The sequence below is a fragment of the Lepisosteus oculatus genome, chromosome 7, assembly GCF_040954835.1.
Source record: "Lepisosteus oculatus isolate fLepOcu1 chromosome 7, fLepOcu1.hap2, whole genome shotgun sequence".
Taxonomy (NCBI): domain Eukaryota; kingdom Metazoa; phylum Chordata; class Actinopteri; order Semionotiformes; family Lepisosteidae; genus Lepisosteus; species Lepisosteus oculatus.
In genome coordinates, this window is record NC_090702.1 from 41435851 (window position 1) to 41462690 (window position 26840).

General features: G+C 39.6%; 2 protein-coding genes across 6 annotated transcripts in view; one reads left to right on the top strand and one right to left on the bottom strand.

The window, feature by feature from the left end:
• Positions 1-284: 284 nt before the first annotated feature.
• Positions 285-23404, top strand: elk3 (ETS transcription factor ELK3). 3 transcript variants are annotated; one of them, XM_006633305.3, is made up of 5 exons: positions 285-625; positions 9417-9625; positions 10897-11721; positions 16189-16311; positions 22790-23404. In XM_006633305.3, exons 2-5 carry the CDS (start codon positions 9419-9421, stop codon positions 22886-22888), a joined length of 1254 nt encoding a protein of 417 aa, XP_006633368.2. In that variant the 5' UTR covers positions 285-625; positions 9417-9418; the 3' UTR covers positions 22889-23404. The 3 variants fall into 3 exon arrangements, with proteins under 3 accessions (XP_006633368.2, XP_069048618.1, XP_015207780.2); XM_069192517.1 differs by lacking the exon at positions 285-625 and adding an exon at positions 5995-7047; XM_015352294.2 differs by lacking the exon at positions 285-625 and adding an exon at positions 7089-8671.
• A 1384-nt stretch (positions 23405-24788) lies between these two features.
• Positions 24789-26840, bottom strand: part of cdk17 (cyclin dependent kinase 17) — an 85067-nt gene continuing 83015 nt past the window's right edge. For all 3 annotated transcript variants that reach the window (XM_006633301.3, XM_015352292.2, XM_015352293.2), the window contains one exon: positions 24789-26759. In XM_006633301.3, coding sequence (XP_006633364.1) covers positions 26722-26759 — 38 coding nt within the window. In that variant the 3' untranslated portion in view covers positions 24789-26721. The remainder of the gene's footprint in view (positions 26760-26840) is intronic.

Here is a 26840-nt window from a genome sequence, read left to right on the forward strand (position 1 = left end):
CTTCCAGTGTCCGACGCGTGGACAACCGCCCCCACCACGGTCCCAACGCTATAAATCTTAACTGCTAGCACACACAGACCCGGCCGGCTATGGCATTGCAGGTCTGTGCTTTCATCTCCGTGATCCGAACAGAAAAGGGCAACCCAGCGGGGTCTGCTTTCCACCAGCATCTGTTAAAAGTATTTGATCTTCCCTGCGCCGAAAGCCGGGCTCCGTCCGTGAAGTTTGCGCTCGCCGAGTGGAAGGAACACGAGCTCCTCCCGGCGGTGCTGAACAGGAAGGTGATGACGTCAGCTGGAGCCGATCCTCTGTGTAGTTAAGAGTTACAATATTACTATGTGTGTTATAATAGAGCGATGTTGGACATCAGTGGGCAGAGGGAGAAGAGGGGAGGAAAGCCTGTTTACACAGACTGCAAACCGCCTGGGGAATAATGCAGGAAAGGAAGTGAGCCGGCTCTCTGTCTGACTGCTCCAACTTCCTGCTCAAAAGAAAAAAAAGAAAATCGGGATCTCATTACAGAGCAACAGAACAGTTGAGACGACAGTAAGCATGGAAAAACAGGGGATTTTACGATATTCTTTTTGAAATTGTTACGGCTGAAAAACAATCATCACAGGTCTGGGTATGTGTTCATGTTTTTTTTCCCTCATTCAACTTTCTAATGAATTACAATTTAATAAACAATACACGGGACAGTGTCATGTTAAAGCAGGAAGATGTGGAAACCACAAAAAAAAACGAGAAGGAGAATTTGATAGAATTAATTTGATCGTTTGGAAGGCAGTATTTTAAGAGTACACTATCAAAAACGCATAGAAATCAGATGAACTATTTTAAGCGAAGTGAAAGTAACGGACTTTAAACAGCTCAATGTAGTTACACTTCTACATAGATAGCAAAAATATTCTTACGCTGGAGCATTTAATGTGTGGCCGAGTGCATGCATTACCTTGTAGCGCAGTGTATACTTGCATAAACGTCGTCAAAGTATAACATTATCGTTTGCAAACAGGAATTATATTAGTAATGCAAGGCCTTTCCAGTTTAGAAATATTCAACGATTAGAATTTGAAACAGAAAGATCTCCTGCTATCAAGCAAAATATGTACTTATCCCTTTAAAAAAAGCACTAGTAGAGTTTCTGGTTTGTCTGGAAACAGCAAGACTAATTGCCATGCGCTTCCGGTTTGAAACTGGCAGCAGACAACATCTTGAAAATGAGTCACTGGAGCAAACAAAGAAACGCTTGACTTTTCCAAATGTTCGCGTTTTCGCAGACCTAAAGCTTTAGCTTTTTGCTTTGCTGTCATTCGTGATTTTCCAATAGAGATGTAAGGCGACATAAAGAGAGAGCGGCCTGTCGCGGGCTGTCGTTTTTTTTAAAGGCTGAAGTAGGTCGTTTTCGTAGAAAAGGGGCGATGCGGCACTGAAGCGAATATAGAACTCGTTGGATTTTCCACTGGTAGAGAACAGGAAGAGAGCAGATTTAGTCATGGCTAAGTAATGTCTGCACACACCAACTAATCTCATTAGGAGTTTCCGTTCTCCAACACAGGAGGGTTTTTGTACTACCGAGGGAGACTTCTAAACCTTTGCATCTGAAAAGGAAACAAGTCACATCTTTTTTTTTTACAAGTGGAATGTTTAAATGGTTGCCTTGTATACGCCTGTGGAGCCCATAGGTACCCGTGTTGTCGTAAATTGATTTAGCTTACGTGAAATAGTAAATCCTCAATATCAGGGAAATGAACGCCGAAGGATCTCCAAAAACAATAGGCCGCACATACAAGCTTATTGTAAGACGCGATCTTCACTAAGGGTGATGAGGTAAATTTGTAGAAACAGCACAATGTTGAACTGCCCGTTGGTGTGATGTCTTCGCAGTTGCATGAGTTCAGGACATTGGGTGGCAGGGTAGTGTGGTTAAAGAGCTTTTCTGGTACAAGTACAAGTGGAGGTCAGAGGCATGCTGAGGATTGCAAAGAAACGTTTATTTTGGACCGTGGAGCCTATATTAGGTGTTTGAATTATCCTCTCCTAGGTCTTGGATAGTATCATAGATCTTTTTACATCTCTAGACTTTTGGTTTCAAACGATTCCCATGTCAGAGGTGAGTCCAGTGATCTTGGGCCAGCTAAAATCTGACATTAAAAGGCTGCACCACAGAGTTAGGGGTCCTAACTGGAAAATGGTGGGCTCAGATCTTGGATGGATCACAATAGGGCAACAGCCTATTAAGTGCATTGGTCTAGCCTTCTGATCTGCCTAAGATGAGAACTGATGACGGACTGAAGCTTGAATCTCTCTATTGGTGGTGGTTTAGATGCATAAGAACATACTTTATAAAAATGAGGAGAGCATTCTGTCATTAGGGGCAGCCTGGACTACAATATCCCCCTTCAGATATATCAGGCTTCTTCAGAAGGAAAAAGTGAATATTAAAAAAAAAAAATGGATAATTCAATATATATGTTTTTTAAGCCTACTAACCAAGCACAGAAGAATCGTTAGGCTTTGAGGAATTTGTGGCCACTGTAATTGAGCTGAGCACATAAATCTCAATCCTTTAATACTGTCTATTAAGCTTCCAGTTTAATTTAGTTTTTGTGTTGTTGGATAGCATACACTAATGTAGGAAAAGGACGTCCACCAGCCTTGTATTGGAAAGGAAAATAAAAAAGTCAATGATGGCAGTAAAACGGAGAAATGGTCAAGTCTAGTAAAATTGGATTAGTGATGCAGCTTCCAAAGTCTTAACAAATTGTAGTTCCCTGTAGAGCACTTAATGTAGGGCAAATAGTTGTATTCTAACCAGCTGTTGTTAGCTGAATGGTGCAGCATCTTCACCACGAAGAAGCTTGCGTGAATGCTTGTGTTCTCCTGCAGCCAGTGCCTTATGTTTGTTTAGGTGTTTGTTTTAGACCTGCTGTGAGAAATGAATCATGGGATGCATTGTGCAGGCAAATGTGAAGAGCTTCTGACAAACCTGCAAATAGCTGCATTCAGTTTGTCTCTCTGGCAGGGTTAGAACCAATAAAACAATGAGTCATTATTTTGAAAGTCCAAGTTACTCTAGAGGAAGTAAAACTCAAATATACTATTTGTTTTGATGCGTGATTACAATGAACACAGGACAGAACAGCTCCCAGTGAGGTACTGAATGCATTCTTAGTTGTCTTCTTGTGTCACCAGGCACTATCCTCTGTGTATTTGTAACTTCAGCAAGTTACTGTATATGCAGTAAGAGAAGGTGGAGGAGTAGTTTGTGATTGAATGCTTTTTGATTTCACATTCACAATCAGAACCTGGTAGAAAGTTTTAAAACCAAGAGTTTTTTTCCCCCAAGTAGAGCCCAGTACAGAGCCAATGTTCCAACCACAGAATCCTTGAAAATACCTCACTGAATAACTGAAGCTCCACCATTTATTTGTCGTATTCAGATTAAAATAGATAGAACTAGTGTGTAATATTTTGAAGCTCCTGCAAAGTTTAAAATGATCAGAAGTGAACATTAAACTGCTTTATATACTGTATATGTGAACAGGATGCATGGAAAATACATTTGTGTCCTTGCACAGTTCTCATTATCTTAAAAATGAAATTTTTAACAACATCATCTTTCAACAATTCCTTTTCTTAAAAAACAGAAATATAACAACAGCGAAAACAAGTTCAAAAAGCAGAGATGAGAAATATCATAAAGAAACATATTTATATGTGTATGGAAACAGTATTTTCCTTTTCTCCATGTATGAGTATGCTGTAGATCCCTGGGGTCTTCCCCCCCTAAAAACAAGCCAGACCAGTTCCAAATCATTTTTTTTATTTCACCCAGAAGGAAAAGGAATGTTTTTTTTTCCTTTGTGCACGAATTTGCACATTAGCTTTGGATGGGTCATGTCGCTAACTTTTTTTCTTATGAATTGTGCATACTGAACAAGTCTTGTAGTATAGTTTTCATACAGTTCAGGTAAATGGGAATGCAAAACAAAAGAGAAAACATCCCACTTCGATTTGGAGTTTGAGTTGTGTAGCACCAGAGCTGAAGAGGAAAGCTTCCATTTAGAGAAACTTTGCAGTTAAAACATTTCCGATCTCTCCCGTGGCAGGAATTCCTACCTTTTTGTTTTGGATCTGCTTTCCCAGGAAGACGCCTTCAAAGTATAATAGGAGGAAGTCCTGATTTAGACAGTTTTATAGTGTGCAACGCAGATGCAGAACTCGGAGGATGCATTGACGGGAAATGTTTTATTTTGCTTCTTGTGGAAAAATCTGCATCATTCCATTTTACCTTCTCCATACATTCCCTAATGTGCAGTGAAGTACAGACACTTGTGGAGGCTCCGATGCAGGCTGAGGTCATTCTTAGCTGGAGGGACTGGGTAACAGCAAGACCAGGGAGAGATTTCAGGCTTCAACTGTATGTGCGTGGGTAAAAAAAAAAATTCAGCTACGGTGAATGTGGTCTCTTTAGTGCTGGACTCTCTTTTGGCAGAATGTTTGCACACTTCCAACCACATCCTCTTTTGTCATCAAGAAAACATGCAAGACTCAGCCCTCTAGTTTGGAATCCTGCTATTTATCTGGCGTTTTTTGTACAGGAAAGCAGGGGCATATATGCCTGACATATTCAAGCTTTACTGCTGCTCTTTCCCCTCTCTATCTATAATGTTTGATGGCGAAGCTGTTTCTAGGCTCAGCCTCAATCTGGAATCAACGAGGTGCTGGGGTGGTTGGTCTCGGGGTGTCTGCTGATTAGGGCTGTAAGGTGGTCGGTTAGATAAAACATTTGGTTTTGTTCCGAGTGGCAGAGTAAGTGCAAATTTCCGAACAACAAGATTGGGACAACTATTGCAAAATCAATTCCAAGTTAAACTTTAGTAGTCAGCTAGGACGGCAGACCAAATAAAGATTTGAAATGTTGTAGTCAAGTTAATAGAAAAATTCACTCTTGTTCAGTAGCTATTTAATTCAAAGAAATCTCCAATCTTACCCCGCACACACTAGATCAAATTTGGGTAGTGTACAACTCGGTAGTGGACCAGAAAGAAAATGATATATTAGGTATATATCCCCATTAGATACTTCAATATTTGACTAGAATATCGAGGCTGAGGTGAGTCCACTAGGGCAGCGAGGTGGTGCAGTGGTTACCATTGCTGCCTTGTGGTGCTGGGGCCCTCGGATCAGTTCCAGGCCTGGGTGCTGTCTGTGCGTAGTTTGTATTTTCTCCCCGTGTTTATGTGGGTATTCTCTGGATGCTCCAGTTTTCTCCCACAGTCCAAGGATCTACTGGTAGTTTAATTGGCATCTGGGAAAATTGGATCTATGTGTCAGTGTCTGTGTGTCTGCCCTGTGGTGGACTGACATCCTGGGATATATTTTGGCTCCCCTTTGATCCTGAATCGGAAGAAGGGTTTAGAAAATGGCTGGCTCAGTCCAATTGGATATCTTTTTGGCCAACCAGTGCCGTGAACAGAAGATACATGCAGCTGACCACACTTTTACAAACTGAAAGCAATGGCAAAGGAACTGTGGCAGAATACCCCACAGCAGTCTGTCCAGAGGCTGATCAGGTCTGTTTGTCAGTGCTGCTATGAGTGGCCTAATTTGTAAGGAATTCATACCTGGTGAGAACATTACAGTGTTCATATTTAGATATTTTGAGGCTCGATACTGCAAGTTTTTTTTTCGTTGGTCACCTTTTCTGTGATTTTTGTTTGATATTAGACCTGCATGCTGCATTTCTTATGTACATCAGTAACCTATTAATAGAAACACAGACTCATTGTCCAAACTATTATGCATTTGGAGTTGAATGAATAGACTCTCTCAGTGGACCGCAATGCATGGTTGACTGGAGGAGCATTGAATAGACTTCTCTGGCCAGAACAATCTCCAGATCTCCTGATGAAAATGGTCCAGGAATGTTTTTTTTAGTTTTGTATTGGGCTTGTTGTTTCTTGAAACATTAAAATGATTACAAATATGTTCAGAAAAAGAAAGCTGGTTTAAGCAGTGGAGTTTGTAATTCATTCTTAGATGCTATTGCCCAAAACAAAACCTGAACTGAAGTGGATACCTACAGTAATATGATTGGGCAGCAACTATTTTTATTACCTAGTGGTATACAAACAACATCTTAAGTTGCTCTGTTTGCAGAGGCTCAAAGCTGCAACTGCATTATTCATTTGGGATGCAGTGTGTATATTGCCTTACCTAACTGTAACCTAACCTGTACCTACCTACCTAACCTAATTGAATACCTGTAACAGCAGGTTAGTCCACCTCCAATGGCAGTAACAGCTGCAACACATTGTGGCATTAATTCAACCAGATGTTCACTGCAATCTGGGACTACTCAGCAAGCACTAGTAGAGGCAGCTCTGCTTAAGATATGGCTAGCAGGGAATTGTGTCAGATCCAGTGTTCCATAAAAATCCCACATACAGTCTAGGGGCCATAAACATGAAGTCAAAGTTGTGTGAAATGACATTAGCCAGGTATGCTATAACCTTCAGAGATACACCAGAGACACATCAACAATTTCTTACTTCTTAAGAGGACAGTTACCTCAGCCGTCCTTCCCCAAAATACAGCACCCTGAGAAAAAGACCAGGTATGATTATACCTTACAGTGCTCATGAATTATGGAGTGTATCACATGCTGGGCAATTTCCACTGCTTAGTACAGAATGAATCACTCCTGTGGAACATGCCTTACTCTAATGGTTTGGCTATGCATATGCATAAAATACAAACTATGTGAATCAGACCTTTGTGTTTAAAGCAGAAGAGTTATAGAGTCTGGTTTGCCAGAGACTAAATGTTCTCCTCTCATTTCTAACCTGTTTTAGATCTACAGTAGGAGGTTCTGTCTTGACAGCGCATTTGCCCAGCAGTAAGCTTTGAGAGTCGCCTTGGCTTCAGGTTTCATCTTTGCGCTGCATGAAAGGACTTTCAGCATCAACCCCATTCCTATGTTAATGAAAACGTGACGCACCAATTCTCCCTAGAAGTATATTGAGCATTGCTTAATTGAAGGTGTGTGTGCGGTCTCCATCTCTAGAAATGTAAATGCTCTGACCACTAAAAGCAAAAGTTATAACATAAGCAGACATGTTACAAAGAACCCAACATTTCCTAGTCATTAGATACCTTTAAAGAAGAGTATAACGACATCTGCATAAACTGTACATATGTTGATATGCAACCCTTGGCTTGATTCACTTCCTGTAGAATGGAGCCTGTGAACCACACGTAGTTCTGGCACAGATCTCCACTGTTTCTCAGCAGTACACCCCTGATGGCTGGCTGGAAGCCTAACCTTGGCTTTATTCTATAAAGGAACTTTCCCCATCATTCCCCCTAGGAAGACAAAGTTGTGTTCAAAACAGCTTTATTGCTCCATAGAAGATCTCAGTCTCAGGAAGAGTCTGGCCAGTAAACATGAGTTTCTGGTTGAGCTGTGACTAGTGATTTAAGGTGCTTTTTTTCCATCAGTGCTTTTTTATTAGTTATGTGGGACCATGCTAGCTATAGCATTTAGGCTGAAGAATAGAAGCTAATATTATGTTCCACTACAATCTTGAAGGCTTTTCTGTTGAGGTTGAAACATTTGCATAGGAATTGCTTTGCTCTTTAAATTACATTAATCGCCGAGCCTTCTCAACCACATTGCGAATCAGTTTTTAAAAGAGAGCTCCAGACATTCCTGAGGTCAGATCTGAATTTCATCATAAATTATTCCTGAAGAATCAAGTGAAAGCAAACTACTTTAAACAGCTCATGTTTGCTTTGGATGAGAGTGGTGTAACACAACAGGTGATGTTTAGGTGCAAAATAAATTATATTCCTTAAGCAGTTACTTAAATATGTAAAGTAATTGAGAGCATTGCTCTAATTAAAGTATATGTAATTTGGGTTTAATAGTACATTTGTTTTCGCAGTTCTGTGAATTCAAGAAAAAACAGTTTGCTATGGAAAGCAGTCTTGTAAAGAGTACACATACGGCAATGAAATCTGAACAGAAAAGGCATGTAGGAATCAGCAACATAACCTGAGGTGGAAAACAAAAACAGAGATGTTTCCCTGGTGGAAAATAAATAAGGAGTTTTGTTGACTTCCAGGCATTGTGTAGCTGTTAAAAAGATCCTCAAGATTCTCTGACTACAGTAAATCACATGGTCATGATGAAGGTGTTCAGTGCAGTGGGGGCACATTATCAATACCCTGCTCATATATTAACTACAAAAGGATACTGTGAAATACAGTAGAACAACATCTCTTCAGAACTGGAGAACGTTGGCAATAATGACACCAAACAAAATTGAATCCCTTTAGCCTTGTTAAGCAAAGACATCAGAGTGAATCTGAAAATCCATGTAAATGCCAATCTAAATTATTCTTGCAGATAACCTGAGACAAGCTCATCCCGTTCAGCAAAGGGTTGCTATCGGAAATGTTGCATTTTGGACACTGTGTGAATGAGCTGGGCAGGTGTTGGAAGGCCAGTTCTTGCTCTTTGTTTCTCTTATGTTCTGTTGTAGAAAGGATTCCTCACTCCAGGTTATATCTGCCCACAATAATAATAAAACAAATAACATCCTGGGCTATATGAGGATTTTTCTGCTGAATCATCATTTCTCTCTATCTTAACAATTAAAAGGTCAGTAACACTTGCAAGGATGGTATGTAAGCAATTGGCTAATCGTTTTATGCAGAGGTCTGCAGATCTGACATCTCTCTTTTGCAAGTTTCTTACAAATCTGCACTGGAGTGATGAAAGGATATTGAAATTGCCAGGATTGTTTAAGGAGCAACAATAGATAACAATATAACGATACTTTATCAGACATCTTGTAAATTTATTTGTCACGTTGTTTTCTTTTGCTACTGCAAAACTGCAAGAGCGTGTTGATGTTATGTTGAATTAATGAGTTACGCTTTTTGAATTTTTATCTGCCTGGGGATGGAAAACGTTCCTTAATTACACATTCAGTGCAGATGAAACTCTAATTGTACTGGAAAGTATCGGTAGTGCATCGCTTAGATCAGTTTCTCTGTAAACTCAGCTCAAAATGTTGGAATCACATTACACAGAACTGTTGGACTGTTGTGAAGAAATTGTGATGATTTCAGGTAGAATTCATCTTCCTCCCTTCCCCAGGAGCAAAAAGCAGCTGGAGGTCAAATGCCTTTTGTTTTTTTTTTATTCTTTTTTTTCTAGTATTATGCCGATAAGTATCAATCAGCTTCTTTTCAGTGAATTGGAAATCTTGAAATCTGTTAATTGGAAGCTCGGCAGAACTGAACAGCAGGCGAATGTGTGAGATTCAAGGCAGAGTATTACGCTTTCTGCTGTGTTTTAAATGATCCATGTTGTGTGCTCCTTCTTCTTCTTCAATTCACAGTAATGGAGAGTGCCATCACCCTGTGGCAGTTCCTGCTTCAGCTGCTGTTGGACCAGAATCACAAGCACTTGATCTGCTGGACGTCCAACGACGGGGAGTTCAAGCTGCTGAAGTCTGAAGAGGTTGCCAAGCTGTGGGGGCTTCGCAAAAACAAGACAAACATGAACTACGACAAGCTCAGCAGGGCTCTCCGATACTATTATGACAAGGTAAGGGAATAAAATCTAATTGTCCTTAATGCTTTGCACCCACACATGAAACTGAATAAGGTCATTCTTACTAGAAGCAACGGGGGATTCAGAGACACCTGGAAAGGCTATCTGTTTTAATAGTAAATAATCTCTCGGGCAGTAAAATTGAAGGTCCTTCTTTCAGCTTAGGAAGTCCTGTTATTGCTGAAAATAAACTGCTGGTCTTTCTTTTGTAAAATCTTCCTAAAACTCCTTGAGTCGTAATTTAACTGGTCATTAAAATCAAAACAAAACAAAAGTAGATCTCTTATTTGAAGAACTTAATACACGTGCAGTTTAAATTCTGTCTGTTCTGTTCTTGGAAACTTTTTCGCTAGCTTGGGTTTCGAATGAGGAGGCTGAGCTTCATCAAACTCGTCAAGCTAGTTCTTCAGAAAATAGCATCAGGACTGTGTTTCGTGTCTCCCATGAAACAGGTGCATGGTATTTCCCTTCTAATAGGATATCTGCTTCGATCTTCTTCCCCTTTGGTGTTTACAAAGGAGATCTGTGTTGAATGAAAATACCCTTCATGCCTTTGCTTATGTCATCTCACATGAAGGATCAGCAAGATTTAGAGTCCGGTAACATCACCTATATGCGTCTGTACGATAGAAGCCTTATTGACTTATGGACTTATTGACTGTGTTAAGAATAAAGGAAAAGACCATCTAATCCTGCTGTTCTTTTGTTTTGCTGATATTCAGTGTTTTCAACTGGGCCACACATTGTCCTTATAGAAAAAAACATAATTTATTCAGGTCTTTACTAGTGAGTAAAATCAAGTCAGTGCAAGGAATTCTATGTAATGCCCACTTAGAAAGCTTTTCCTTCTTTCTTTTTTGAAATAAAATTTTACTTCTTTTATGAAATAAAAAAAGTTTAGCTTGTGTATCACGACAACGTCCTCTGAACATGTAAGTTTGAGCAGTGTAAGACCGGCAGAGGGGATCATGGTTAGTGTCTCCTCAGGTGATCACAAGCAGGAGCTCACCTGTGTTGCTGGGAACGAAGAAAAGCACTTAAATGTGCCTTGCAATGAGGTCCAACCTTTTGGAGACGGGGGATCACGCTCACGTGTGGTGCGAGGGCCCTGGGTTTTTCCTCTGGGAAGGTGTGGATGGATTGCGCCAACCGTTACACATCAGTCATACGTCTTCAGTTAGCAAGATGCCTGGATTAAGTTGAAGCAGAATACGTGATGCATGTTAAGAAGCGCGTAATGGCACTTTCCTCCCGTGTCTTTTCAGAACATCATCAAGAAGGTGATCGGGCAGAAGTTTGTGTACAAGTTTGTGTCGTTCCCGGAGATCCTGAAGATGGACCCGCAGGCGGTGGAGCTGGGGAGGGAGGGCGTGGCCCTGCAGGATGTGGACTCCCTCGGCCTGGAGGCCAAAGAGCAGCTCAAGCTTCCTCTGGCCACCCTCAGGACCGCCGGCCGCAACGACTACATCCACTCGGGCCTGTACTCCTCCTTCACCGTCAGCTCGCTGCAGAACCAGCCTGAGCTCTTCAAAGCCATCAAGGTGGAGAAGCAGGACGAGCTGGGGGAGGGCAAGCTGGGCCCCGAAGAAGTGCGGACGGTGATCCGCTTTGTCACGAACAAAACGCCGAAGGCCGGGGCTCTGCCACTGGTGTCCGTGCCGTCCTCGCCTCCCGTGTCCTCGGCTGAGGCCGCCGCCTCCTCCAGCCCTTTCTTCCCTTCCTCCTCCTCCCTCTCCAAAGCCTCCCCCACTTCGATGTCGGCCCTTGCCTCCAACCTCTCCTCCTCGCGCTCCCCCTCCCCGTCCCCTAGTCCTTCCTTCCTGCTGGGAAACCAGAGCCCCGATCCGGAGACAGATGACTCGGATCTGTGTTCCCAGCCCCTCAACCTGTCGGCCAGCCGCAAGGCCAGATCCCCGCACCTGTCTGAGAAGAGGAACAGCAGCGCCCTTCCTCCCAAAGCCAAGAAGCCCAAAGGCCTGGAGATCTCGTCCCCCTCGTTGTTACTCTCGGGCACCGACATTGGCTCCATTGCCCTCAACAGCCCAGCACTTCCCTCGGGGTCTCTGACACCGGCCTTTTTCACTGCACAGGTCAGTCGCTCGTGCTCCCCCTCCTCCCCCTGCTTGTTAAGATGTCACGGGGGTTAAACAGCCACCCCTTGCTACCAGAATTTTGACAGCTTCTGAATTCCATTTTCAGCTCCGCAGCTTTGACTTGAAGGGGTGACGAGACTCACTTCAGGTCTGTGGCTCCGGCTGGGAGAGATTAAGCCTAGGACAGTGAAAGTCCCAGTCAGGGCTTGTGCAGAGTAAGCAAGGGTGATTTTTTGTGGACGGGTTTAGCAGGAATATATATTGGGGAAGCTGTACAAAAATAACCGGCCAACAGACTTTGTCCTACCTGATTGCATTTGTATACAGTCAATTCAAGCCATTGCTAAGACGGCATGCCCTCTGCACAAGTTAAGAATTTCAGATAAGCTTGATACGCGTTTAGACTTTGGTTCATCAGAGATGTCCCCAGTGTTGGGCTTCCATTAATTGCAGTGGGCTACAGTTTAAAAGTGGGCTACTTTTATTCTTGATATGGTAAGTCATGCTTATTTTACGGAAGTAGCATAATGATTTCATTATAACAGGTAGAAGTGTACTTGTCGTATTAGAGGGGTTGCAGCACAAGCCATAAGTGCAGATCGGATAGAAACAAAATTCCACTTATGAAAAATATACAAAATAATGCTTGGAGTTTTTTCTCCACCCTTGGTTGCTTCCTTGGATAATACTGAGCTCTTTTTGAAGGGTTGTGATGAATACCCTTTTCTTCTTTTGTCTGAGCTTCAGTGGATCTGTCAAGTTTTTAGTCAAGTGGACGTAGTCCAGGTCATGAAGTCATTTTCCCTAAAGCATAACTTTCAAACAAGGCAACTGCCTTAAGTAAAACACCCTAGCAATAATTTGGCTTAGTCAATATTACTAAGATATGGAAGTTTTGCTGTGCTCTCTAATTATATTATTTCTACTGGCACATGAACATCCTCAAAAATCTGTTCTTTACAAAGATCAGATTGTGAGCTTTGGTTTAGAGCTTTAGAACAATTCTTGTAAAAGTGTTTTGTAAGGACTGTACTGTAAGCAGTACACAACATAAGTTCAGAAAGAAAATGGAAGACACACACATCTTTATGCAGACTAGGGTATAGAAAAAAACCCATAAGTGATGCCATATGCTCTTAATACCATGAATCATGAACTAGAGTCTTGGTTCCTAAGTAACACTGGCTCACTTCATTTAGGTGACAGCGTAGAAAGGAGAAATTGATTTCATATGTCCTATTAAAAAGCCTGATCCTGATTCTGGGGTCCTTGACCCACAGAGTTACGTGAATCAGCCGTGTTGTTTTGACCCCTAAACTGCTTTCTCTCTAGTCCTTAGGAGTCAAAATAACTAGCCATTCATAACCTCATGAGTGCAGTGGGGATGAATACTTTTAGCTATGTTCTTGTCAAGTGGAGGTCTGAGACTGAGGGTAACCCACGTCCCCAAAGCTGTCTGAAATGTTTCTCCCAAGAACAACAAGTAGATTAGTTCTTTGACTTGTACTCTTATTGTACTGTATTAAATTTCCACTGCCTGTGGCAGGGCTCTCGTTTTAAGCAGATAATATTCGGAACGAAAACATTTTGTTTTCATGAGAATTGTGGTTTAATAAACACTCTTCTTGTCGTTAAAGGTTACATGGTGGCTGGGGTGGGGTTGGATACTTTGAAAATCTGGTTTGCTAAAAAAAAACCCACAAAAGCAGAACATGATACTTATAATCCAGAACTGGTTGTTAAACACCTAAGACCATTATGCAAATAGTGCAGATGTGAGGCGACACTTGACAACTTCATATGCAGATTGACAGTGAACAGAATTGTTTAATTTGGTACTGTACAACTGCATTTAGAATTCCGCAATTTACAAGAAGAAGCACAAAGGTTTTAGTGATTATGAAGACAAAGTGCTGTACAGTATGTGTGTCAAGGTCTTGTACCCTATACTATCATGGATAATCTCTTTATCACTGCATTGCCCCTGGATCTCAATCGATCAGGTACTCAGGACCATAGTTTCATTTGCTAAAGTAAAGGATGGCAACCCCTACAACACAGTGTCTCCAGGCATCATAATGGGGCATTGGGTTTGAGAAATTTGGGGTGCAGATACGGCTGGTGAAGAACTTGAAACTGATTGGTTTGTTGTACTAAAAGGACAGCAACAACAGTCTGAAAACACAAATGAGAAAGTAGGTAGTTTAGGCCATTCCAGAGAAAAAATACAAATAAAAAAACATTGAGGTTTTTTATGTTAACAGTAGCTGGAGAATTTTAACAGTATGCAGATTCTGTTTTTATATTATTAAAGGTTTTTAATTCTATTATCATTACTTTGAGTTAAAGAAGTGGAAAGGGATATTTCCAATGTTATGGTCTCATAATAGGATAATACGGAGTAATAATCTAAAAGACTTTACAACTGAAAAGGAGACAGAGCTATACAAATGGCTCGTAATTATGTTACCCTAAAGTTGGGTGTTTATGACACTGAGCTGAGCATGAAATATTTTTTCAGGGCACACTGTAAGACTAGGAACTCCTTGCAGTTGCGTGGAACTCCAAATGCTTTTGGACTGAATGACTGCATAAACTAGAAAACTGCATTTACAAGGTCTCGTTCCTTATGGATGTTGTTAAGTACAGCTTGGGATTTGAACTAGTTGTCTATAAGTGGTAACATAGATACACAACCACTGCTTCAATTTAATCTTTTCACCACGCAGAAAAGTTAAGATTTATTAAACACTATTCCAGTACGTTAATCAATCCCATAACTCAATTCTGTCAAATAAATTGCTTTCAGTGACTGTTTATGTTAATTCTTGCTCCCATTTGAATATACTGTGTTAGATTAGGGAGCCAAGTAAGTGTTCAAGATCCAAAGGATCAAACAGGTTAATTCTATGCTGAAGAGAAAAGAACAATGTTGACCTTGCAGCAGACCCTTCTTGGTGTGTATGGAGGAGAGGACTGACTTTGTCTCAGATTTCTGCTCTTTTTATCCTCCAGGTACCTAAACAAGGCACCTCTGCTAAAACATTGTTTTTTTTTCTCCTCAGTGTGGAAATAATTGATCCTTTTGAGTATGTTCAATCAATAGTTCTGTTGTGTATCATCTTTCAGAGAACTATACATTTAATTATTTTTAAGTATTAATTAACTATAGCAAAATGCTTATTTCCTTTCAGCATGGAACAAACCCTTACCTGTTCATTATACAACTTATTACACAATTGAAATCACTTGACAGTACAGCTTTCAAACCTCTGTGTAAGATCCAGCAACCTTGCATTTTTTCACCTTTTACACCTTTTACCTTTTGCAGTCCCTTGAGTATGTCTGAGTTTGAACATTTGCATTTCCCTTCAGGAGAAAGTAATGATCATTAGAAACAACATCATATTTCATGTCTCAGCTGACTGCTTAAGTGAATCAGCTTTTGATATTTTATTTGATCTTATATTTTTCTGCTTGGCCAGGGTTTTAACATTTTTTTTCTTATGTTTACAAGGAGCCTGTCTGATACTCAAATGTAGGCTTGTTTCCAGGAGATACAAGGACAGATACAGGATTACTGAAAAAGCAGTCAAAAAGAACTGAACAATTGCAGTAAACAATGAAAGAACCTTTTAAGAAGGTTTGTTAACGCAACTGCAGTCAGGCACAAACTCACAGACAGTATAGAGCCATTACCGCACATCAGCTCTGTGCAACTATCACTTAAAAAGCTGAAAAGAGAAAACGCAACGTTTCGGCTGTGAAGCCCTCACACCTGAAGAAGGCTTAACAGCTGAAACGTTGTGTTTTCTCTCTTCTCTTTTCAGCATGGAATAAACCTTTTTCTTGTTGCAGACTATGCATGCTGACTCAGCTACCCACCTGAACTACTATCACTTAGAAATATGCTGATATGTAGCAACTGTAGGCTCAGAAGTTATCATGCAATTAAAAAAAAATCAGATTTGTTTTTAATGTTATTTCCTCATTCAAGTAGAGTGGATACATTTGATGTGAAACTTTTTTAATACTGTAGGTGTTGGGCACAGATCTATAATATTAGCTATCGTTCTCTACTTTCAAATGAAAGAAAATATCAGACTGTAAAAATTCATGTGAATGTATTGTCTCCTTTTTAAAGTGGTCTAGTTATAAACTGCAGGTTGCACTAGTTAGTTATTTCTCTTAGCATGTGGATACAAATAATGGGCGATTCGGTGCACAATCTGAAAGAGACTTGTAGTTTGTCAGTTTGATTACATCAAAACTGCAAAAAAAAAAAATCAGCCGGGCACATAGAAAAAGGGAATGTATTCAGAAACTGCATTTGCCTGACTCTTCCTGCTCCGTGGGTTACTCCACAGGGAATCCTTAATTAATTGTTTTCCTTATGCCAAGTGTTGTGTGCAATGTTTCTTTGAATGGTAACCTTTGCTGTACTCTGTTTCTGTGTCTTTGCAGACTCCTACAGGACTGTTGTTAACACCCAGTCCTTTACTGTCCAGCATTCACTTCTGGAGTAGCTTAAGTCCAGTTGCTCCTTTGAGTCCCGCCAGGCTGCAGGGACCCAATTGCTTATTTCAGGTAACAGCACTAACAAAACTCTTATTCATGAATTATGAATATTTTGTCTCGGTATAAACAGAGGAGAAGTTTACATTTCTTTTAATGAAAATGTATTTTGCACTCAATGAATGCTATGTAATCTACTTTGGATATAAATTAAAAATAGGAAGACCGTTTTGTTTCCAACGCCTGTATTCCAGCCGCAGAATGGTGGTGTTATATTACAGTGTTCGTGTGTAATGGGGGAAATCCGGTAGAAACTTCCTGGACAAGCCCTGGGGAGGTCATCGGAGAGTCTTGACGACACAGGAACAGTGCTGGATTATTTATGTCCGCTGCTTTCCTTTTGTTCTCTTCAAGTAAAATCGGGAGAGAAGTCAAAACGTGCGAGTCCGCAAAAAAGGCAATTTTCTGAAGGAATTCGTAGAGCACCATAAATTCTAAGACGAATTACACTCGGCGAGAAGAGGGACTGGTAAAGGGAAATGAGAAAATTCTCAATCTGAGTTCTGCTAATGAGTCATATTGGGTGAATCACAGCGTTATGGAGCCAGAGCTTTCTCAAATGCTGGGACCCCTCCTTACAATAATGCTGCGTCTTTCTTGGCCTGGCATGATAAAAAAAGGCAGAGAGGTTTAGAGAACTGCTGTGGGTTTTGCGTTCAGTCTCCTTCCTCTTGCTCAGCGACACTGACTGCTACTGTCACCAGACTCACCTGTGGTGGAAGGGTATCCCCAGACAGATGGGGGATCTTCTTCCTGTCCAAGTACAGCACGCTGTTACCACTGCAGATAAAATTACACAGCTGTTAGCATTTCGATTAAACCTCTGGGTTCTAATAACATAATAAATGTTAAAAATATTTTAAATCTGTTTAATGTAACAGATTTCCTCACGGCACGTATTGCCAACACCTTCATTGTTTACGCATCTATACCTCAAGCGGATCATAGATAAATGGGTATCATAATATTGCGACATTTTTTTAACGAATCCTTAATGTAAACCCATTCAATCTGTTTTTTTCATTCTTGGCATTTTAAGCTCAGTCTAGTCACGTTCAACGTCTGTTGGGCATTCTCTAGTCACAGGCCTCTAGTTGCTGGAGCCTATGAGTGAATACAAGAAAAGACTGCTTTCATCAATGCACCTGTACAATTTTTGTGGTTGCACAGTACTAGAGAACCTGTTGTGAGCCTCATAAAGATGTTACCGACAGCACTTTCACCCTTGTTGAATAAGCATTTCATGTCATTGGCTTTGGGTGTGGTGAATATTGCTTCTAGTGCCACATTTTTGCATATTCAAATCAGATTTCATAGAAGAAATATTTTTGTTCTTGTTTTTCTATTTAACGTGTGGTAGAGTTTCTTTTAAACGCTCCACAAATGGAGATTCTTGCCCCTGTGTGGTAAATCAGTTTGATTTGTGCTTCACAATGCATAATTCCATCATAATTATTTTTTTTTTAAGAAAATGCCACTTTGTCTGCGGGTTGCATTTTTGTACGAGTGCTTCTGCATATGCCTGGTTTGAAAATAAACTACAGATGTTTCCTCTGTGGTTTCGAAAATGCTTCCTGAGGAGCAAGAGAACTTGAAAATACAAATGATAACTTCTGACTCCGTGACATCACAGAGAGCAGGTTTCAGAGAAGAGGAAGTGTACGCCTCTTCAGCCTTTGGAGCCTTCACTGAAACGCACATGATCTGCTGAGCATTTCGATAACGTAGAGCAAGGACTGAAGGCATAGCTCATAACAGAGCTTTGAAATTAGTCTTCAGAGTAAAATACAAATCTTTATGTTGCTGGTTATATTCCAAAAAAACCTGTAAAAACAATCTGTAGATCTTCAAAATATTCTTGACACTGATTTGACATTAGTGTTCTGGTTTTTCCTTTCTCTGATTCCATTTTCCAAAACATCCGTCTCAGGCGGCCTTCAAATGGTTAGTTTTCTGGTTTCCTGTTCGCAGTCTGCAGAACACGGAGTGACTAGCAGTCATTCGCATCATAGTAACTTTATCAGAGACGACTTTATTCGAGTAAGAATTACTTTCAAAACTCATGGTCTGGTGTGGTTTTGAAACATTCACCATGATGAAGCAACTGACGTGGTTACTGTAAATCTTTGTAACTGACAGCGCACAGAGTAATTTGCACAAGGAGCACGATCCTTATGTATGGATCCTAACCCTGTATATTTCACACACGTCAGTCAGTTACAGTGGGGTACTAGAGTAGAAGTGACAATTTGCAAGTTTCACACAATGGAACATAACACGGTCTGGGATCCCATGTGCCTCACAACAAATCCAGCTGTTCAAATCACAGAGTTGGAGCCCTAGTCCCAACATGGTTGGTTCTAAGCCAGCCTGTCATGATTCTTCTTATTTGCTTAGGAAACGCCTATAACCAGGGCCGTTGACAAAATATTGAATGATATAGGAAGGAAATGCAAAGCCAAAATCATTCACGTATAGTTTAAAAAAAGTAAATGACAAGGAAAACAGGGAGGCAGCCACACATCAGGAGGGCAATGTCTTTGTAGGACAGAGCTGACTGAAAACTGTGTCCACTGAGCTGTGAATGAAGTGGAGATAGGGAATCGTTGATTACAGTAAAGGAGGATTGCTGTTGAGCCGAGTGCAGTATCAGGAGGTGATTGAAGTTCACAAGGGTGACACAGAGACCTGTCTGGGCAGATGGGCCTTGAGGGGATGCTCGAAAGTGGTCAGAAATCGAGCAGATCCGATCTGGAATATGGGCAGAGGCTTCCTAACTATGTGGGCGAAGCAGATACTGTGTATCCAACAGAGGATTTCCAGCCCAATTAATACAAATTGATAGTTCTTAATCTTCTCATGTGGATGATTATTTTTATCAATAAATCTACCTCTTTGGTATGGATTGATAGTGTGTGTAATATGTGGGCGGGTTGTTGAAAACTAGGTGTTAAATAAGTCCAATGCGTTATCGGTTGTCTATGTATTAAGAAAGGAAAAAAGCCTTTTCTTATTACAGGAATAATACTATGCCATTTGTTGCTAAGTGTACATTTCTAATAATTGAGAATGTGCCTTTTCTGAATCTTATCAGGTATGGTGACAGGCCCATAAAGAGATCAAAGAGATAATGGTCATACTGTCGCAAAGCAACCTTTCCTGTTCTATCATTGCAAACTTTCTCGTAGCATAGGGGATTTTATCTGTATTTTTATTGAAGGAACTACGGTATACGCCTTTGGCTAACGCCACCTGCAGCTAAATAAAAGAAATCATACGTAGAGTACAGATTAGAAAAGAAAATGTTTTTATGTTAAAACCATAAGTATAAAATAAAATGAATAAAGCGTAAAATAAATTACAAGACAGGATTACCATATTTCAAAAATAAAAAGTGATATTTGTACTAGTACATACTGTATTTGTACAAAAATCATTTTGAATCGAAAACCTTAGGGTAAAAAGATTAAGGGAGAACTTCCGGACATTTTAAATGATTAAATACACAAACGTTTTAACAAGCAGTTGTTAAAAAATGACAGAACAGGATTAATTTGCCGGTAGTATGGTCGTGAAAGAAAAGATTGTTAGGAAGTTTTTACTTCATTGTTTAATGCTGGGGATTAATCAACAAATGTTAACCATAACAAATTGCATTTGCTTAGATTATTCTTAATGAAATTCAGTCATTGCGACTGGATTTCTTTTCACATGCTTTTATGTGACAAGATTGATCAACCTGCCCATCATCTTCTGATGAAGACCTTTTGTTTGAACGTTATTTTTAATGTCTAAATATATTTTGGCCGTATATGTGTATGCAGTCATCTTTTCTGTGTACGATATAAAGTTAACCAACGCCATGAGTGCAAAAGTTTTGCGTTTTGCTCATTTAAAAAAAAAAAAGCCAAATCCTAGAAGCACTTCCAAAATTCATCCCCTGCTGGAGAAAATAAAAAATGATTCCTTTATGAGATTCTTGGCAAGATAGGGATCAAGCATGAATTAGCAAGAGTGATTTCTTTTGACAAATGACACGGTAGCTGCTGAAATGTAGTCATGCTTATTTTGAATGCAGTCCAGTGTTGCTGGCATAACACCTCGATGAAGGTCATATAACCCCACTAGGAAAACATTCTTAATCTTTTATACATATAAATATGTATTCATTATAATACGTAGTATTTGTCATTACATGGGTTGGGTTTAGGACTTTCAGTTTTAGTTATGGTTTGGTTCAAGGTTTATGTTAGAATCAGTGTCATCATAAGTGCCTAGTCTTAAAGGGTTATGAAAATCCCTACAACATATAGGGTATATGTAATATGTCAGTGTAATGTATAACATGTAGGTTATATATAATATGCCTACAAGCTACAAATAGTTGTGTTATATATTACTTTAGTGAAGGTATTATGATGGCTACATAAGATTGTATTCAAATAACACATTACTAGGCAGCATCAATAATCTGGGAAAGGGTTCAATACAGAAAAATTCACCCCGTTACTTTACTTACAGTTGAAAACGTTCATCACTTGTTTTTAATGCTTGAGTCCTACTCAGTATTTGAGTTCAATGTATTTGTGTATGCCCTTGTCCTTTAAAGAAGAGACATCAATACAGGTGTAATAAAATAGGTTTCTGCATAAGTACATAAGTTTACAAAAGACACAAGGCTATTCAGCACATCTGGTTTGTTTCATAGTAGTTAATTAATCCAAGGGTCTCACCCAGCTACTTAATGAAAGAAGCCAGCATATGAGTTTTGGAAACATGATTGGGTATCTTGTTCCAAACTCCCACAACAGTTTGGCTAAAGATGTGCCTGCAGCTCTCTTTATTAAGTGCACTTTCACTAGTTTCCATTTATAATGGTCACACATTTCAATACAATTCTGACTTGCAAATTAAAAGCATGTTTTAACATCTCAGAGTGAAAAAAAAGATTGGTACACTTGGGGTAAAGATTAGGGATGTAGATTTCCTGGGGGGTGTCAGTATTGCACATTATTCTTTAGAGTAGCACTTGTGAACCCAGGACACAGAGGAAACCTCTCACTGCCAGTTTTCTTTACAGTTGAGTTCTAAATCCACAGTGCTAATTAATGATTTAATTAATCTGCTTGCTTTTTTTAGACATTTAACAATTTTTATTCAGTCAGTCATGATTCAGGCTCAGTCTAAATCAAGGGTACTGTTTCATTATCTGATTTTACCAGCCACTCCTCAACATGCCTGTGGTTATTTCTGAATAAACTGCTCTTACTAGTTGATCGATTTATGTTGAACAGACACGGGTGTGAACAACATTTGCTTTCTCCAGAGGTTCAGTTGGTTACATTGCAGGCAACATACCTAAATGAAGGCTGTTCAGAAACTCAGAAATTGATACAGGGCTGATTTAAGTTTAAAATTTATTTCATTTCAATTCTCTATATGAGGCCTTTTTTCATTTTCTTTCAGCTCTTGAAAAGGTGAATGACATTTGTAACCGGTATAAACCCCCAGAAAACGCTAATGATGAGAATTTCAGGACAGCCCTGATTCTGGTGTGCCAGCTGAACTCTAACCAATTGGATGTGAGCAGAAGGAAAACACTGACTCAGTGTGCGAGTTGTCTGTCTGGTTATCATTCCACCGATCACCCACTAAGAACTGTTTAATCAGAAAGAAAGGATCAAATTTTTAGCCAGTTAATAGGAGAGTGCATAAATGTTTGTATGCAGAAGTTGTTTGAAATCAAAGGTTTGTAACCGAGAACAGAAGCATATCGGTTACAGGCACCAGTTAGCACTGGTGATAGCCCTGTTGCAACAAAAAAAACAACACAGCAAGATCTAGTATAGAACAAGGATTGAGGACCACTGCCACAGAGGATCGTGCAGGCACCCTGTGACTCACTCCACTCCTTACTTTCAGCCTTCCTGGTCAGAACATGGTTTGCAAATGGTGAAACGGTAGCAGGCAACACTCACAAAAGAAACCCAGTTTTACCCATTTTAACGTTTTGCTTGTTGGAATCGGGGGTGGCATTTCTCAAACGTTGCAAGCTTGTTGAATGAGGTGCCTTCTGCAAGATATACTTTGTTTCCAAAGGCCAGAAAAGCGGGGGGGAATCTTCATATTCATGTCAGAACTCTGTAAAAACCAAAACTTCTCATTGTGTCTCCAAGGACAAGGCGCTTTAAACTCACATTCCATGAGACTGAGCACAAAAACTGTGTTATCCTAAGGTCCCTTTAATTTCGCATCTGGACAATGGGCTTTGTGAAGAATGTTCATGAACCCATTCTGTTCATCTGTGTGAGATCCCTGAGCCATGGAAAAATGCATCACAGGGATCTTTTTTTAAAAATGTTTGCAAGAACTCTGAATGTATCACAACATTGGCACATGCCTTTATGATTTTCCATTGGTTAATGTTTTTTCTTGATATAGCAGAGGAATTTGATTTATTAACATAGTCACCTCTTTTGTTTTATTCCAGTTCCCCACTTTGCTAAATGGCCACATACCAGTGCCACTTCCAAACTTGGACGGATCCTCCTCGCCATTGCTGCTGTCTCCAAGTGGCCAGAAATCCTGATTTTTGGCCTGAACAGAATGCATTTCCTTATTTTTATATGTGAAACCCAAGTCAGCTTTAGGTTTTGCACATTGACAATGTACAAATGCTAAACCTTTTTTGTAAACTTTTAAAAAAACATTGTTAATCATAAGATGCCCTTACTGTTCAAGGTGTTAAACACTTTGGGCCAGTTTCCTCTTGTAGGTTTGTTAAGGTTTCCATTGGAGGCTGTGAATCTGTTTCTTGTTTTTTTTTTTTAATTGTATGCACTGTGCTTAAATGTTATTACCGGCTGTGCCTTCCCATGCATAATGTTAAATGTACTATGTAAATGTATTATTTTCCAGCTTTAAAAAACTTTTTAAAAGACGAAATTCCAATACATTATAAAACAAAGCTTTGTAATAGCTTTCAATATTTTTCATAAAGGAATTGATACAAATGTATTCTCATATTAATTTTATATTTGTGCTTTTTAAGAGTCTAGAAAATATGCCTTATGTTGTTTAAATAAAGACCGAGCATTGAATGCTATAGACTGTAGTATACTCTTATTTCTTAATTAAAAGGCAACTACAAGGCTATTTTTATATTCCAGGGTGAGAAAGAATCAGCAATGCTGAGTGCATTTCAAACCACAATAAAAGTAAAATGTTCGCAGTAACTTTTAAAACCTCCCATTTACATCCCAGAATAAATGAAATTTCCAGGTATGCGCAGCACCGTAGTCTGCGATTCATTGTGAGGCAATAAGGTATAGTGAGATGAAGCAGCCCCATTACATTGTAAACAAGTAGGCTTGCCAACAAATATCTATGAATCCAATAGAAATATTGCTCTTGACTTCAAGACATTTTTGTCGATAAATGAAATTTACTTGTGATCTGCACACAGAGCTAATGTTGGAATCCATTCTGCAGTGAAATATCTGCTGCGCAACCTGTACTTATTCCACTTGTAATCACATTACAATGGTCATTACAGGGACTAGTGAGCAGGAAGGGCTGCTTTACATCGCCATTCTTGCGAACTCTTGCTCTCACCCATGGTGAGACCAAGGGTTTGCTACAGCATGGCAACGTACAGTACTTTCACAAAGGTCACATTTTGTGCTTAATTTGAAATTTGTAAATAAAAAATCCCATCTCAGTCATGCTCATTATTCAAGTGAAGTCACTCACTTATGTTACCCTTCGTTTAAACAGAACAGCATAACGAAAAGAATATGCTCTCTACATAATACTGGGGAATCTTAGCACACACTTTCCTGAGTCATCTGTGCTCCTTTGGACTGAATGGGTCATTCCAAAAAGACATACCATTTGCAAATGTTCTGAAAGGACAGTGTGTATAATGTATAAACTATAAATTACTAGACTAAATGATTTCAGTTTAATATCCATGTATAACAGTTTACCTCAATTCACAAACTCATACTTACCATTCTTACACTTAACATCTTCATATTACAGAGGCAGCATGTCTACAAAGCTTCACATAGGAAATGTTCTCCACCATTACTAGATTGCGATGGTCATATAACCATTGCAGTCCTTGACAGTCCTGGTGTTATTATACACATAACATTACAGAAACAGGTATGCCTTATATTAACCTCCCATTTCGTGCAATGTTTTCACCCTTAACAATATGAAAGCAGTCGCTGAAGATAGTCGGAAGGTGAGATGGTTTGATACCTGGACTTAGTAGAAATAGCTCTTACTCCTCCCTGCCCTACAGCCTACACTGAGGTCTAGAGTTAAGACACAGTGCTTTACTCATGCTCACATAAAATAGTCTTCCCACTAAATATTAAAATAGACTCAGGTGATGAAACATCAATACTACGGCATTGAAAAATAAACCCATTAAACGGAAGCAAAAAAGACAAGAAATGAAGACAGTCAAACAATTTCAGTGTTCTGTACGAAATCGAGACTAGATTTACTTCAATGGTTACGAGAAATAAATAAATCTAATAAAAAGTGTTAAATTGCCAACAACAGTCTACCACTGGACTCTGTTCCGTATAAGCAGAAAGTACACAAGACTGATGTTTCAATTTTCTGACACAGTCCTCCACATAGTTTCAACAAAGAGGTCATGTAATTTTCATACTTGGTAAAAGTACATTATTAATACATCATTGTCAGTTGAAAACAACACAGCAGATTGTTAAGCCTCAAATTTCAATTTGAAACCATTTTCAGAATTCTAAATGCCAAAAAGGAATAGTGGTCCAATGTCTACTGTTACACAAAACGTGTTTTCTGTTTTCTTTTAGGCAAATTTTCAGTTTCTTTCTTTTTCTAGAAAAGAAAACACAAAATACTAATGAAACACATTGCCCCCAACATGCCACAATTACAATTCACAAATAAAGTTAAAATGTAACATACAAAAAAGTCTCTTAATACTGTTAAATAAACTACAGAAATGAGAGGACCCTGAACGCGTTTACAGTGACTGTCAGAAACAGACTCATTTTGCCCCCCAACAATGACCATTTTACATAATAGAGCTATCAAAACTGCAAAACATTTACAGTCAAATTAGATGCACTAAAACTATTTCTTAAAGGCAAACACAATTGCATACAAGGATTGGCTGCCGAAGCAGACACAAGATATTCACCGAGATGCAGTAGCAAAGTAGGGAATTTAAATACAGAATTCAGCCAAAGCCAAAAAATAACCCCCCCTCCCAAAAAAATACAGCTTTCAAAAATGTACATCTCTATGTGGCGGCTTCGAGGTGCCAATCTAATAAACGGATCACATTACTGTCATTAATGCCCTCTTTTAATATGCTCCAGTGTATTCTCTCTCTAAAAGTTACATCTATAGTAATAGAGGTGTGTCCTTGAATGCCGCAACCAATTATCCAAGTGATGTCTTGGATTGCAAAATGGATTTTTCTACAGAAGACTGTAATCCATGAACTCTGTTGAGGAAGGTTTTGAGATTTTGCTTTGCATTTTTGTGCATCTTTGCTTATATGGTCAAGATAGAGATAAAATTGCCTATGATTCAGTTTAGAAGGTGGGGGAGTTAGTAAGAATGTAGTGAGACTCTATGAAATGATCAGGTCACAAATCGTGGGGAAGTCTGCTGGGTATACAACTGTAGGCACTACCGAACAGGGTTACAGTATGCATTTATATTCCTGCGAAGATACTGCTCTTAATTGTTTTGCCTGAATAAATACAGACCTTAATTGGCAAATTTCAATTCTAGAAAGGACTTTTCGCCGAATCTAAAAAACATTCAAAGAGTCTGCCTGTGTGAGGCTGAAGGAAAACCAGGTTTACAGCTCAGTGAAGCTCATCTCCTGACAAAGTCTTACTTCAAAGTCAAACAGTTCTGAAGTCAGGTGGAATCTACATGAGAATCGAAGAAACATTTGATTCCGAAACACAAAACGAGTACAAAATTCTGCAAATCATCTGTCGTAGAAGATAATCAGGCAAGTTCACATGACAAAAGCCACTGCAACTTCTTCAGCGTGTTAAATATAGACAGTAGTCGTTTAGCAGCACATGATTCCCCAATAAATAACACATGGTGTTTCTCAGTCCTGCTCGATATCCGCAGCAGCTCCGACTGCTGAGAAGAACCCAAAGACCATCTGTACAAAATGTCACACTGTGACAGGCAAATATAAAACGCAGGCCGCAGGCTCATCGGGGAGCAGGACTCCTCTGTGTGAAGGACAGTGGTGGCACAGAGGGTCTGCTTGAAAGGTCCACTCTAGCAGGTTCGAGGACAAGCCTTCACATCACCCCTTGGCTGGTTGGTCGGTTTAGAAAACAGAAATAAGTCCTTGTTTCTACTAAACTGCTAAGAAAGAGTCTAGAAAAGCATACTCTGTCTTCTGTTTTTGCCAGTTCCTGGAAGGGAACAAAAAAACAATTTATTGTTTTGGAAGGGGGGGAAGAAAAATAAGTCTGGCAAATGCAGTTTCCTCTTTA